Source organism: Manis pentadactyla, chromosome 3 (genome assembly GCF_030020395.1).
Source record: "Manis pentadactyla isolate mManPen7 chromosome 3, mManPen7.hap1, whole genome shotgun sequence".
NCBI lineage: Eukaryota > Metazoa > Chordata > Mammalia > Pholidota > Manidae > Manis > Manis pentadactyla.
The window spans coordinates 191128910-191143618 of NC_080021.1; the positions used below are offsets into that span (position 1 = coordinate 191128910).

At 38.5% G+C, this 14709-nt stretch overlaps 1 protein-coding gene across 2 annotated transcripts in view; it reads left to right on the plus strand.

The window, feature by feature from the left end:
* TMEFF1 (transmembrane protein with EGF like and two follistatin like domains 1) overlaps positions 1-14709 on the plus strand; it is a 93022-nt gene that overhangs the window by 26861 nt on the left and 51452 nt on the right. For both annotated transcript variants that reach the window (XM_057498890.1, XM_036888428.2), the window contains exons 3-5: positions 6941-7070; positions 10290-10316; positions 12499-12595. In XM_057498890.1, coding sequence (XP_057354873.1) covers positions 6941-7070; positions 10290-10316; positions 12499-12595 — 254 coding nt within the window. The remainder of the gene's footprint in view (positions 1-6940; positions 7071-10289; positions 10317-12498; positions 12596-14709) is intronic.

Sequence of the window (14709 nt, forward strand, 5' to 3'; positions counted from 1 at the left end):
GATTTCTCTTTCTGTTGGTTCATTGTTAGTGTATAAGAAAGCCACAGATTTCTGTGTGTTGATTTTGTATCCTGCGACTTTGCTGTATTCCGATATCAGTTCTAGTAGTTTTGGGGTAGAGTCTTTAGGGTTTTTTATGTACAGTATCATGTCATCTGCAAATAGTGACAGTTTAACTTCTTCTTTACCAATCTGGATTCCTTGTATTTCTTTGTTTTGTCTGATTGCCGTGGCTAGGACCTCCAGTACTATGTTAAATAACAGTGGGGAGAGTGGGCATCCCTGTCTAGTTCCTGATCTCAGAGGAAATGCTGTCAGCTTCTCGCTGTTCAATATAATGTTGGCTGTGGGTTTATCATAGATGACCTTTATTATGCTGAGGTACTTGCCCTCTATTCCCATTTTGCTGAGAGTTTTTATCATGAATGGATGTTGAACTTTGTCAAATGCTTTTTCAGCATCTATGGAGATGATCATGTGATTTTTGTCTTTCTTTTTGTTAATGTGGTGGATGATGTTGATGGACTTTTGAATGTTGTACCATCCTTGCATCCCTGGGATGAATCCCACTTGGTCATGGTGTATGATCCTTTTGATGTATTTTTGAATTCGGTTTGCTAATATTTTGTTGAGTATTTTTGCATCTACGTTCATCAGGGATATTGGTCTGTAGTTTTCTTTTTTGGTGGGGTCTTTGCCTGGTTTTGGTATTAGGGTGATGTTAGCTTCATAGAATGAGTTTGGGAGTATCCCCTCCTCCTCTATTTTTTGGAAAACTCTAAGGAGAATGGGTATTATGTCTTCCCTGTATGTCTGATAAAATCCCGAGGTAAATCCATCTGGCCCGGGGGTTTTGTTCTTTGGTAGTTTTTTGATTACTCCTTCAATGTCGTTGCTGGTAATTGGTCTGTTTAGATTTTCTGTTTCTTTCTAGGTCAATCTTGGAAGGTTGTATTTTTCTAGGAAGTTGTTCATTTCTCGTAGGTATCCCAGCTTGTTAGCATATAGGTTTTCATAGCATTCTCTAATAATTCTTTGTATTTCTGTGGGGTCCGTCGTGATTTTTCCTTTCTCGTTTCTGATACTGTTGATTTGTGTTGACTCTCTTTTCTTCTTAATAAGTCTGGCTAGAGGCTTATCTATTTTGTTCATTTTCTCGAAGAACCAGCTCTTGGTTTCATTGATTTTTGCTATTGTTTTATTCTTCTCAATTTTATTTATTTCTTCTCTGATCTTTATTATGTCCCTCCTTCTGCTGACCTTAGGCCTCATCTGTTCTTCTTTTTCCAATTTCGATAATTGTGACATTAGACCATTCATTTGGGATTGCTCTTCCTTTTTTAAATATGCTTGGATTGCTATATACTTTCCTCTTAAGACTGCTTTTGCTGTGTCCCACAGAAGTTGGGGCTTAGTGTTGTTGTTGTCTTTTGTTTCCATATATTGCTGGATCTCCATTTTGATTTGGTCATTGATCCATTGATTATTTAGGAGCGTGTTGTTAAGCCTCCATGTGTTTGTGAGCCTCTTTGCTTTCTTTGTACAGTTTATTTCTAGTTTTATGCCTTTGTGGTCTGAAAAGTTGGTTGGTAGGATTTCAATCTTTTGGAATTTTCTGAGGCTCTTTTTGTGGCCTAGTATGTGGTCTATTCTGGAGAATGTTCCATGTGCACTTGAGAAGAATGTATATCCCGCTGCTTTTGGATGTAGAGTTCTATGGATGTCTATTAGGTCCATCTGCTCTACTGTGTTGTTCAGTGCTTCCGTGTCCTTACTTATTTTCTGCCCGGTGGATCTATCCTTTGGGGTGGGTGGTGTGTTGAAGTCTCCAAGAATGAATGCATTGCAGTCTATTTCCCTCTTTAGTTCTGTTAGTATTTGTTTCACATATGCTGGTGCTCCTGTGTTGGGTGCATACATATTTAGAATGGTTATATCCTCTTGTTGGACTGTGCCCTTTATCATTATGTAGTGTCCTTCTTTATCTCTTGTTACTTTCTTTGTTTTGAAGTCTATTTTGTCTGATATTAGTACTGCAACCCCTGCTTTCTTCTCGCTGTTGTTTGCTTGAAATATGTTTTTCCATCCCTTGACTTTTAGTCTGTACATGTCTTTGGGTTTGAGGTGAGTTTCTTGTAAGCAGCATATAGATGGGTCTTGTTTTTTTATCCATTCTGTTACTCTATGTCTTTTGATTGGTGCATTCAGCCCAGTAACATTTAGGGTGACTATTGAAAGATATGTACTTATTGCCATTGCAGGCTTTAAATTCGTGGTTACCAAAGGTTCAAGGTTAGCCTCTTTAGTATCTTACTTCTAACTTAGCTCGCTTATTGAGCTGTTATATACACTGTCTGGAGATTCTTTTCTTCTCTCCCTTCTTATTCCTCCTCCTCGATTCTTCATGTGTTGGGTGTTTTGTGCTGTGCTCATTCTCCGAGTGCTCCCATCTAGAGCAGTCCCTGTAAGATGTTCTGTAGAGGTGGTTTGTGGAAAGCAAATTCCCTCAGCTTTTGTTTGTCTGGGAATTGTTTAATCCCACCATCATAATTGAATGATAGTCGTGCTGGATACAGTATCCTTGGTTCAAGGCCCTTCTGTTTCATTGTATTAAATATATCATGCCATTCTCTTCTGGCCTGTAGGGTTTCTGTCGAGAAGTCTGATGTTAGCCTGATGGGTTTTCCTTTATAGGTGACCTTTTTCTCTCTAGCTGCCTTTAAAACTGTTTCCTTGTCCTTGATCTTTGCCATTTTAATTATTATGTGTCTTGGTGTTGTCCTCCTTGGATCCTTTCTGTTGGGGGTTCTGTGTATTTCCGTGTTCTGTTCGATGATTTCCTCCCCCAGTTTGGGGAAGTTTTCAGCAATTATTTCTTCTAAGATACTCTCCGTCTCTTTTCCTCTCTCTTCTTCTTCTGGAACCCCTATAATACGGATATTGTTCCTTTTGGATTGGTCACACAGTTCTCTTAATATTGTTTCATTCCTGGAGATCCTTTTGTCTCTCTCTATGTCAGCTTCTATGCGTTCCTGTTCTCTGGTTTCAATTCCATCAATGGCCTCTTGCATCCTATCCATTCTGCTTATAAACCCTTCCAGAGTTTGTTTCATTTCTGCGATCTCCTTTCTGGCATCTGTGATCACCCTCCAGACTTCATCCCATTTCTCTTGCGTATTTCTCTGCATCTCTGTCAGCATGTTTATGATTCTTATTTTAAATTCTTTTTCAGGAAGACTGGTTAGGTCTGTCTCCTTCTCTGGTGTTGTCTCTGTGATCTTTGTTTGCCTGTAGCTTTGCCTTTTCATGGTGATAGGAATAGTTTGCAGAGCTGGGATGAGTGACGGCTGGAAGAACTTCCCTTCTTGTTGGTTTGTGGCCCTCCTCTCCTGGGAGAACAGCGACCTCTAGTGGCTTGTGCTGCTCAGCTGCGTGCAGACAGGGTTTCTGCTTCCTGCCCGGCTGCTATGGAGTTTATCTCCGCTGTTGCTGTGGGCGTGGCCTGGCTCGGGCAGCTACTCCAAAGTGGTGCAGTCGCGTTGGAGGGGGAGCGGCCTGGAGGCTATTTATCTCCATAAGGGGCCTCCCTGCTCCCTGCAGCCCAGGGGTTAGGGTGCCCAGAGATCCCCGGATTCCCTACCTCTGGATTAAGTGTCCCGCCCTGCCCCTTTAAGACTTCCAAAAAGCACCCGCCAAAACAAAACAACGACCACAAAAAAAAAAAAAAAAAAATTTAAATTAAAAAAAAATTTTTTTTTTAAATTTAAAAAAAAAAGAAAAAAGGTGGCCCCTCGTTTTTCTTTATTCTCCAGTGCCAGCCTCAGGCATCTGCTCACCGGTCTTGCTGCCCTGTTTCCCTAGTATTGGGGTCCCTATCCCTTTAAGACTTCCAAAAAGCGCTCGGCAAAACCAAACAGCAAAAAAAAAAAAAATTGGTCGCTCGCTTTTCTTATGTCCTCCGGCGCCCGGCCTCCGGTGCCCGCTCACTGTTTTTGCTGCCCTGTTTTCCTAGTATCCAGGGCCCCCTGCGCACGTACTGTGTCTGCACTCTGGCCCGGATGGCGGGGGCTGGGTGTTCGGCAGTCCTGGGCTCCGTCTCCTTCCCGCTCTGCCTGCTCTTCTCCCGCCGGGAGCTGGGGGGAGGGGCGCTCGGCTCCCGCCGGGCCGGGGCTTGTATCTTACCCCCTTCGCGAGGCGCTGGGTTCTCGCAGGTGTGGATGTGGTCTGGATATTGTCCTGTGTCCTCTGGTCTTTATTCTAGGAAGGGTTGTCTTTGTTATATTTTCATAGATATATGTTGTTTTGGGAGGAGATTTCCGCTGCTCTACTCACGCCGCCATCTTCTGCCCCCTCCACAAAGGTGTTTTTAATTTCTCTTTTAAATAGTAAATTCCTTAAGAAAAGTTTTAAATATTCATGTTATATTTATCCTTGTTTTTATGATTATGCTTTTTGTTAATTGAAAATCTTTCCGTGCAACTCATTAAGATGTTAATGAAATAGCCCTTTTGACCTTTTTAACATACTTGAACAGCTCAAAAATTTGTCATGATCTGTCTGAATTCCTTTTATACCTCGTGGCAAAGCAGGAAAGGGAAGTAAAAGTTAGGGGTTGAGATCAGTAGTCATTTTATTCAGTGCTTGCTTTGTGCAAGGTGCTGGACAGGATCCTGAGGATATATGCCGAGGATATAAAGATGTTTAAAGATAAGTTGCTTGCCTTGTAGGAGCAAACTGCCTGAGGGCTTACAGCATTATTTGATCCTGGCTGCTGACTGAACCTTCCTGTGACTCCTCCTCCTTTTAAGCTTATAAATCTGTTCAAGTTAGACTTAGGTTATTGCCAGTTGAAGAACAGTTACCTCATATGCCCACTAAACACTCCTCTGTTGGATATTTTAGCAGTATCTTTCAATTCATTAAAAAAAACTTGCTTATGATTCAGCATGCTTTCAGTGTTAATATGAGCTCTCTGGGATATAATTTAAGCACATTTTAACAGATAATAGGATTTTAAATAAAGTCTAAAATTGTTTATTTTCAGTCTGCTATTAAGAGCTATTATAATGACACATTTTGTAAACAGAGTTACTTTTATTAATATTCTACAAAGAAAAATGATCAGTATTTCATCTTTCCATTAAGACTATGGTAATATACAAAGAGGGCTACCTATGACGTTTTTACAATCTTCTTTCTTTTCTTTGTTCTTCTCTCTGGAATTCTCTATACTGTGTTTACTTCCTGAATTTATTAGTGTCTGTTCTTGCTAGGTGTCATGCCTTTTTATTAGAACTTTGTATTTGGGTTCTTCAAAGAAATGGAATAGAATATATTGGCTGAAAGAGAAGAGAGAGGGGAGAGATTTACTGTAAGGAATTGGTTTGCCTGATTATGGAGGTTGAGAAGTCCCAAGATCTGTTGTCTGCAAGCTGGAGTCCCAGGGAAGCAGGCAGTGTAGGTCCAGTCCAAGCCCAATGTCCTGAGAATTCAGGGAGCTGATGATGCTAAGTCCTGGTCTGAGTCCAAAGGCTGAAGAACCAGAAATCCAATGTCTCAGTTCAGTCAGGCAGAGACTTCAAATTCTCCCTTTCTCCACCTTTTTGTTCCTTCAGGCCCTTAGTGGCTTGGATGATACACCCCCAGTGGAGAGGGCTTTTACGCAGTCCACTGATTCAAATGCTAATCTCATTGGGAGGCACCCTCACAAACACATCCAGAAATAATGTTTGATCTGGGCACCCTGGGCATTAAAATTAACCATTACAACCTTGTGATTATTTTCTTATTTATTGTATTCAGCACAGTCTGACACACAGTAGGTACACAGTAAATGCTTGGATGGATGTGGCTCCAGAGTTGTACACCACTGCACCTTTCTAAATGACTTCAAGTCATATTCTTCCAGCTACAGGGAAGGTGTAGGGTAGAGTTCTTTCACTGAGCAGGTGTGGCAGTCAGAGGAGGTGAACCTTAGGTCCGAGTCAGTGCCTAAGTCAGAAGTTGCATGGTGTTAAAATTGCCTAAATCCCTTAGTTTGTCCATAGCATAATGAGTGGCTCCTACAAGAGACCCCTGGCTACAGACTGACCAAGGGGTAGCATATCTACTCCCATCTCATGCTCCCTCCTAGGTATGTGCTTCTTAGAGTGAATTCAAGGATATTGCCTGCATGATGTTAATTAAGGCCCTGCTCACTACCACCAGGTAACATATAGTGAGATCCTGCTGAATACCTTGAGTGTGTAATGGGTAGAGTACATCAGTTGTGAGGAATCCTAGGTCTTCGACTTACTAGCTCTGACCTTAACTTACTAGCTTAACTACCTAACGTTCAGAAATGATAATAGCAATAGCAAAACCAGCTAATGTTTATTGAGAATTTACCATGACCAGATATAAATACTAAAGATGGATTTCTCTTATTTAATCCTCATAACAACTTCATTAGGTAGATGCTATTATAATTACCATTTTACATATGGGGAAAATGGTGCTAGTTCTAGTCCACAGTCACATGGATGGTGGACTCAGATCATGTTTTCTTTGTGTTTCCTATGACGTTTACCTTGAAATGTGTACTAGAGGTATTGAAAAAAATGAATTTTGATAATAATAAAATGACATTACATAATGCTCATTACAAACATTGCCAAGAATTCCCTCTTAAATTATCTCACTGGACCTTTATAGCAAGCAGATGAAGTAGGTAGCATAGGGGTTTTCATTCTCATTTTTATGATAGTTGATAGTTATTTTCATTATGAATGTGAAAAAGATGTAAGAAAGTAGCATAACTTTTTTTTTAAACCAAATAAAAGAACGGATATTCTGTAGTGTAAGTTATGTCATAATACTGTGGTATTGCATTCATGAATATAAAAGTAAACTACTAATATTCATGCCTAGGTCTGAGATTTATTTATTTTTTCTTTCACAGTGCCATACAAATTACATTCCCGTCTGTGGATCAAATGGGGACACTTATCAAAATGAGTGTTTTCTCAGAAGGGCTGCTTGTAAGCACCAGAAAGAGATAACAGTAGTAGCAAGAGGACCATGCTACTCTGGTATGTGTGATATTCCTGTGAGTAAGTGTTAAAATGGTTTTGCCATATTTTCTAAAAGGCAGAGGTGTATTCCCAAAACTGTTGTATGGATTGGTGGTGATTGTGTGTGGAATGGGGGCTGTTTTTCATCCCCGCTTTCATGTTCTTGCTTTTTAACCCCAGTTGGTCTTGTTCTGACTATGTTGCTTCTTAGTACACTGTTAATGTTTAATGTCTCTATTTGTGGGGGCTTTGAATATCTTTTGCCTATGTTTTGAATATTAGAATAAGATTTGAAATGGGAAATGTTATATCCATTTTGAATATTAGAATAAGATTTTAAAGTAGGAAATTATGTATCCATTTTGTTGATTTTTATTTTTGGGGGAAGGGGAAGGGTAGGAAATATCCATAAAAAGCCATTAGTGGCATCTCAGGATGTGTCTCTTTCCAAATTTGTCTCTTTTTATATCTTCCCTTTTCTGTCTGCCAATCTTTGTCACTCACCTCCCCCTGGTTGTTTGTATTTACTCTCCCTTTTACTCCCTGAATTGGTAATGGTTAATTTTGGAAAGCATTAATGTTAGTTTCTTACTTGCATTTGTATTTGGGATCCGGGATACAGGCTGAATTATTGTAATTAGAATTACTGTATGAAGGTTAGCACTAAGGGTGGAGACTGTTCTTATATGATGTACTCCATTTCCTTCCTTTCCCATGTAATGCAGTACCTGTGTTCAGAGGTTTTGCTAGGGCTCCATTACATAAGCATGATTGATTGATTGTCCCTGTGGTCGATGTTGAACTCCAGGTCCAGGAATACCACATGACTCAGTGCTGCCACGTCTGAATTACATGGTTGGTCTTCCTGGTGTAGCGAGCTCCACCCTGAGATCTGAGGTGGTCAGCATCCTCCCTAACCAAGACACTGTTATCAGAGGGACTTGTTTATCAGAAGATTACCTTCCAGAAACTGAGGGCAAAGGCTAGACCTTTCTTTGGATAAGACTGAATTCTTTTCTGTACGCTAAATAATTAGGTGCTTGGTGAAATTATTATGTTCTTAGGCTAATAGACTATCATTTGGTGTGGTTCTCGTGTACTTACCTAAGTACATAGTGTTTCACAGACTTGATTTAGAAACTTAAAAGGCATATGGAATTCTTTACAATCTCAAATTAATTGCACATCATTTATGAGGAGCATGTGTTTAAGACAGCAACTGCTTTGATAGAAAGTGATTATTAAACATTAGAAGGCAGCACGGTAGATTGGAAAAAGCACCACACTAGGATTAAAAGACCTGACTGTGAAGTAACTGCAGCTCTTATTTACTCTTATGACCTTGGACAAGTCACTTAGCCACTCTGAGCCCAGCTGCCTAAGTTGTTAAATGGATATCATCCCCCAGGGTTATTAAAGGAGAACTGAATGAGCTAAGCTCTGAGGTGCTACACTGATCTTGTTACTTGCTGGGTGAGCCAGTGTGTTCATATCATCTGGTCTTCTACTGGTGTTATTCCCTGTGCTAGTAATAACATGATCTCTTGCTTACTTGAAACTCTCGTGCTTTAATACTGAGTTTAAGCTTTTTCTCCTTAGGGAAATATTTTCTTGGAGGCATCTCCTGGCCTTCATTCACACTTTGTGCCTTTCTCAATGTATATATTGTACTGTATTTCATTTACCTGACACCTGTCTCCAGCCAGATCAGTGATTTCTTTACAGGAAGGCAGTATGCCCTACCTTGGGAGGTGTGTCATAATCCCAGTTGTGTGGGCAGGGAAAGGGGTATATACAGTGAAAATATAATCTTAAAAGGCATATGGAATCTGAAAGAAGAACTCTGTCTCATTAACAGAATAGTCCTAATGTTTAATTTATTTCAGTATATTAAATGGCACTAAGGGGGGAAGGTGTGAAATACTGTATCTATTAAAATTGGACATGGGTTGAAAGAAGGTTGGGAGTTAGTATCTTATACAATGGAACAGTCTTACTTATCCATCTGTTTCTAGAATTTACCATGTTGCCTCAGCACATAAAATGTACTCAGTCAGTGTCTGTGGGATAGACGGGAAAAGGGAGTGTTTTTCTAAGAAAAGTTGGGTACTAAAAACAATTTTCTATTGAGTTCCCATCTTCCCTGTCTTTTTTTGCTCTTTCACTCACTCAGAGAAGCTGTATTTTTGTATAGTTAATTCATCAAAATTGAACACCCAATTTAAGATTTTCTGTTAAATGCTGTGGAGATTCTGCAGTGGGTACTACATAAAATATATATTTTCTGGGCTCTTCCTGTTTCTTCTGTGTTTGGGGATTTGATTGTTGTCCAAAGGACATTGAAGGGAAGGGAGCAGTATTGCTAAGGGTGTGGTTCTCCCTCTGGAGAACTGTTTGAAGAACTGGAGTGGGTTCGCTAGGATATCCTCCCCACTAGAAAGTGCTGACAAAGGGTCAGGTTCTTCACTTGCCATCTCTGCTTTTTCATGGCTCCATGCTGATGATACTGTATATTATCTTCTTTTCAACATGCTCTGTGCCGTACTTGGTTCCTTTAGGATTATGAAATAAATATTTTGCATTAATTATATTTTAGTCTGACTTCTTGTTGGTAATTTTGAGGGAGGCTCTTGAGTTTCATTAGTAACAAGTGTGCCACCTTTACCTCAGTGAGATTCCTTCCTAGAGGACATTCATTTCATCAGTAATATGAAAACCCCAATCCTGAGGTCTTTCCTCCTAAACCTGGGGGCTTTCCTTACCTTGTAGTTTTTGGCCTTTATCCACAGATTTCATTAAGAAGATTTTTAGAGCAAGACTCAAAGCTCTTTTCCCCTCTTTCTAATAAAAGCAGCTTATTCATTATTTCTCTCAAGGTTTAACAAAATTAAAATTTCTTTCTACCTTTAAGTGAGTTAATTAAAATTATTTCTATTTAGTCATTTACTTTATGGTATTTAGTGGTCTGTACTCTGTGGAAGACACCTGGATATTTCCTGAATGGGCTACATAGATGTATGAGGTATAGATTTAATTATTATGTGTCTAAGAGATTTGTGTTTGGGGAAAGGCACAAAGTAGGCGTATGAGAACAAATTGTTACATACCAAAAAAAATGAGAAAAGGGCTACCTGAGAATTGATACCACAGCTTGAGTTTTGATAATAAATTTTACTGTTTGATAAAACAATATTTCCAGGAAAAGCATTCAGATTCATTCTTTGTTTTTCTTCTCAGATAATGGCTCTGGCTCTGGAGAAGGAGGTAAGTTTTAAGTACCCCTTAAATGATACTTGTATTATAGAACATTTTCATTATTCCAGAAACAATCCCTGCACCCTTGGCCATCACCCCTAACCCTTCTGTCCTCCTTAATCCTAGGCACTCTCTGTGTCATGCAATGGATTTTCACTAATTTTGCTGTCAGACAAAGGGGAAATGTCGTAGCCCTTGTTAAATTGAGGTTGCACCAAAGGGCCTTCTCTTCAAATTCATGCACATAAGTGATGTTTGGCTTAGACCAGAGTATTTGTAACTCTCTCCCATCCCTTGCACACAAATTTTTGCTCCTAAGGAATTTTCAGGGTATGGGGTATAAAAACTCTGGAGTTGTACACAGCAAAGGAAGGCTTGCAGAACAACTCTGGTGGCATACAGATTTTAAGCTATTAAAATTTTCCTGTTTATGGCTTTCATTTTATTTTACAACTATTTGAATTATTTCTGCATTTAAAAACTAGTATTTGATAATAGCATATACCAGAGTTTAAATGATCAGAACTGAGAATGACTACTTCATAGTCTAATCAGAGTATGATTCTTTGTGAGTATCCACAGTATGTGAAATAATGTTTGAGTACTCGGGGGATATACTAAAAGAAAACTTACTCTGGGAAAATTCACATGAATACAATGAAAACTACAGTTATGATCCTTTTAACACTATCTGAAATCTTACTCCAGACTACCACGTTTCATAGAATCCTAAAATTTCAGAGTTGAAGGGGTCTTTAAAGGTCACCTAGAGAATAGAGGAACTGTTTTGAGGAAGAAGTTCAGGGATGATAGTTTTCAGCAAAGGAAAACAGAGAGTCAAGCTGTCCAACAATAGAATTTGATTTAAATGTATATGTTTAAGCCAAAGCTTGATGATCATGAGTAAAAGATCAGATCATAAATTCTAGGTCCTGCAGCTGGAAAGGATTTTAAGAGATCTTGTGGTCTAGTCCCTGTGGTCAGATATTCAGTTAGGAAACCTGCCATTGTTCCTATTAAAAGAACTGGAATTTTATCTCAGGATTTTCTTATGTAGCACAAATGTTGGGAGTCTTGCTCTGAGGATGTAGGTTGACTTTTTTTTTTAGGGAGTATAAGTTAGAAAGGCTAAGGGGTTTGCTCAGATTACTACACAAACTTTAGTGAGCTCATGGTGGCTGCATGATTTTTTGATCTCATGATGTTTCTGAGGTCTCAGGAATGCTTAGGATTATGATCCCTGGAATCTGTTTGGGAATGTTCATGAGAATTTGGGGAGGATTTTTCCTTAGAGTGCAGGCAGACACTAAAAATTGCAAGATTGGAAGTATTACCAAACAGGGACATAAGGGTGTACTTTTAACACCTTCTTTACTCACTGACATTCCCTGAATAAGATGGCCTTTTCCAAACTGAAGGGGAAATCCTTTGAATAAACTGTTATTCCTATGTTGGCCTCAGAATTGATCTTCCTGCCCAGTTTGAGATTTGAGATCAGGATAGGATTGAGACACACAAATGTAGGGTCCTTTTAAATGTGAGAATAGAGCTGAGTTCGGGGCTAGTTTTTGTGCTGGATCATGGAATACCTACACTCTTCTGCATTCTGGGTATTTTTGGTAGTGTTAGGCTAAGTGGCCAAGTAGAAAAAGGGGTAACTCCTTTGTAAAGAGACACCTTACCTTTTTAAAATTTGTAAATTAAAAAAAAAAAATTCTAGAATTAGTTGTTATGGTTAGAAAGGCAAGTGTGAAACAAATGTGAGGAAAAGGTGATGGTTATACTAGACTGTGTTTAACCTCTTATTTGCTAACCAGCATTGCAGTGGTTTATTTCAGTAGGGTAATCACTGGACCCAATTTATTGGTAATTCTCCCACACCCTCATCTCTATTTAATGTTACATCGTAATTCTTTTAAAGGAAACTAATTATCGAAAACGACTATACTGTGTTTTGTACATAGGCTAAGGGATTATTTTGCTAGCATTAGTACTTGTTTTCCTCACAGAATATGTTGTACTCAGTATTAGCCACATTTTTGGACTCAAGCATTGATAGATTTTGAAAGTGATTGTTTTCAAGGGTTAGAGTACTTCCCCCCAGATATAGGATAAGGCTGCTGAAAACATAAAGCATATCTGGAAAGGATTCCAACTTTTGGTTGAAAATTTAAATTTTCTTTTCGAACAGAAGAGGAAGGGTCAGGGGCAGAAGTTCACAGAAAACACTCCAAGTGTGGACCTTGCAAATACAAAGCTGAGTGTGATGAAGATGCAGAGAATGTTGGGTGAGTTGACTGAGGGAAAGGGATAAACTTGAAGCTTAATCATCAGCATTATTGTATTGTAGAAAGGTATCATTAACCTGGTCATGTATATTTCATGTATGCCTTTTGTATTTTGTTGTTTAATGCTAGTCTGTGGACTTTTAAATTGACATAATGCTATAGCTACTTAAGTCAGTTTAAAGTGTTATACTTTACGATGAGATTCCATTTATAATTTTTTTGACTTTACTTCTCCCTTTTAAATTGATAATCTTACATAGTTTATACCAGGGCTAATTTTATTCATCAGAAATACTCTTATTCTAAATTATCCTACTGTTACATGTTCAACTGGTATCAAAAACAAAATTTCTAACTTGCATTTATACACAAAACTTTTCATATATTTCAGTGTATTAAGAATCCAAACTTCAAAATTTTAGATAAGTACATATTATGTAATAATTAAAAATTATTTTGTAAAATCCCAGTTGCCCAGACTGTGATATTTTATTTTCTCACTCAAATGTTCAGCCAGCACTCAGGTGGGTTTCATAGCTGGACAGCATTGTCTATCCAGTCTTCCATTTCCTCTCTGTAAGAAAAGGTTTTGTTTAGTGGAGTAGTAACAATATAGATATCATCAACACAGGCATGTTTGTTTCTTCCTTTTATCAGATTCCTGTTTGTTTTTTCCCAGTCTCAACCTTCTTCCATTTCCCTGTGGTGCTTGCTAAAAGCTTTAATGCTGACTTCAGGACCTTACAGCACAAATGAATCTTCACTTCCTAAATTTCCCCATGGTGCATATTTAAAAAAATTTATTTTATAGAGATTTGTACTTACATCCATACATATTTGCACTGTGCATTTTCTGATCCTATGTTTTATTCAGCCCTTAAATGAACATTTGATCCTTTCACTGAACAGTAGTTTAATTTGCATTGATGCCCAAAGTTTTACAAATCAAGATCAGACCGTTTTCAGTATTATGGTTCAAAATCATCCATTTGGATGGCACTTGGTAAAATTAATGTCTGATTGTTTCCTTGGTACATATTTCAAAGTAGGTGAGGATTGGCAAAGGACAAGTTCAGTAAAAAGTAAATTCAGCAAAACCCAAATTTGCTTTAATTATGTATGTTGGTCACTTGAATTGACCTGTATCCATCCATTTTGATCAAAGAGGCTTGATTTGGAACAACATGTTTTCCAAAGATACTGGTCTGTAGATCAAGAGAGGAATGATGAACAATATGGACTTGTAGAGAGAGAAGATGATACATGCCATGTTGTCTTCCTGTGTAGCACGATGGAACACCATTGTGTGTGTGTGTAGAGATTTATTTCTTTTAAGTGTTCTTTTCAAAATAGCTGCCTGTGACTTACAGGCTTGGTCTATTAATCTGTATTTTTTTTCCTTTGACCTTTCATCTATTTTGTACATTTCTATATCATTTTTCATATCTTAATTGGGAGAGAGATCTTTTGCTTAGAAGTAGACCAGAGTCCATCTAGTCTCAGAGGCAGCCTCAAATATGACATCTCTATGTAAAATGTACATCTTTCTTTGAATACCTCCACATGACATAATATGTAGCCTTGCCCAGTCAGAGCAACTCTGTTGTATGTACTAAATTCATTTTGTGCATGTTTCTATTTATTTGAGAGCTTGCAGGCATTCTCTTGCAGATGCAGGCTCTAAGCATAAAGCAGTAGGCACAGACCAGGGAAGGTCTTACAATACGAGGAGCATGCAGGCCGAGGAAGCCAGCTAGGAGCATGTAGACTGGGATAGGCAGCCAAGTTCAGGCCAGGAAATTGATGCAATAATAGGAAAACATTAAGGAAGCCACGTGTACCCTTACTTAGAAATGTATGATTAAGCTAAAATGGTTGATCCTGTTATGGAAGAAGACAAAAGGAAATTTTGGGGACATCTGATCTTGTAGTTAACAGCACTTGTTACTGATTGCAGTTGAGTTTAATATTTAAACATATCTCAATCGTTACCATAGTTAAAAAAAAAAATGTTTCTAAGTGGGCTGTGGTGCCAGGAAAGCTGTATGGAGGTTATTTAATTCCCTCAAGGTACCACTTTTCAAGGTTACTGTCAGGTGAATAATAACACGTTT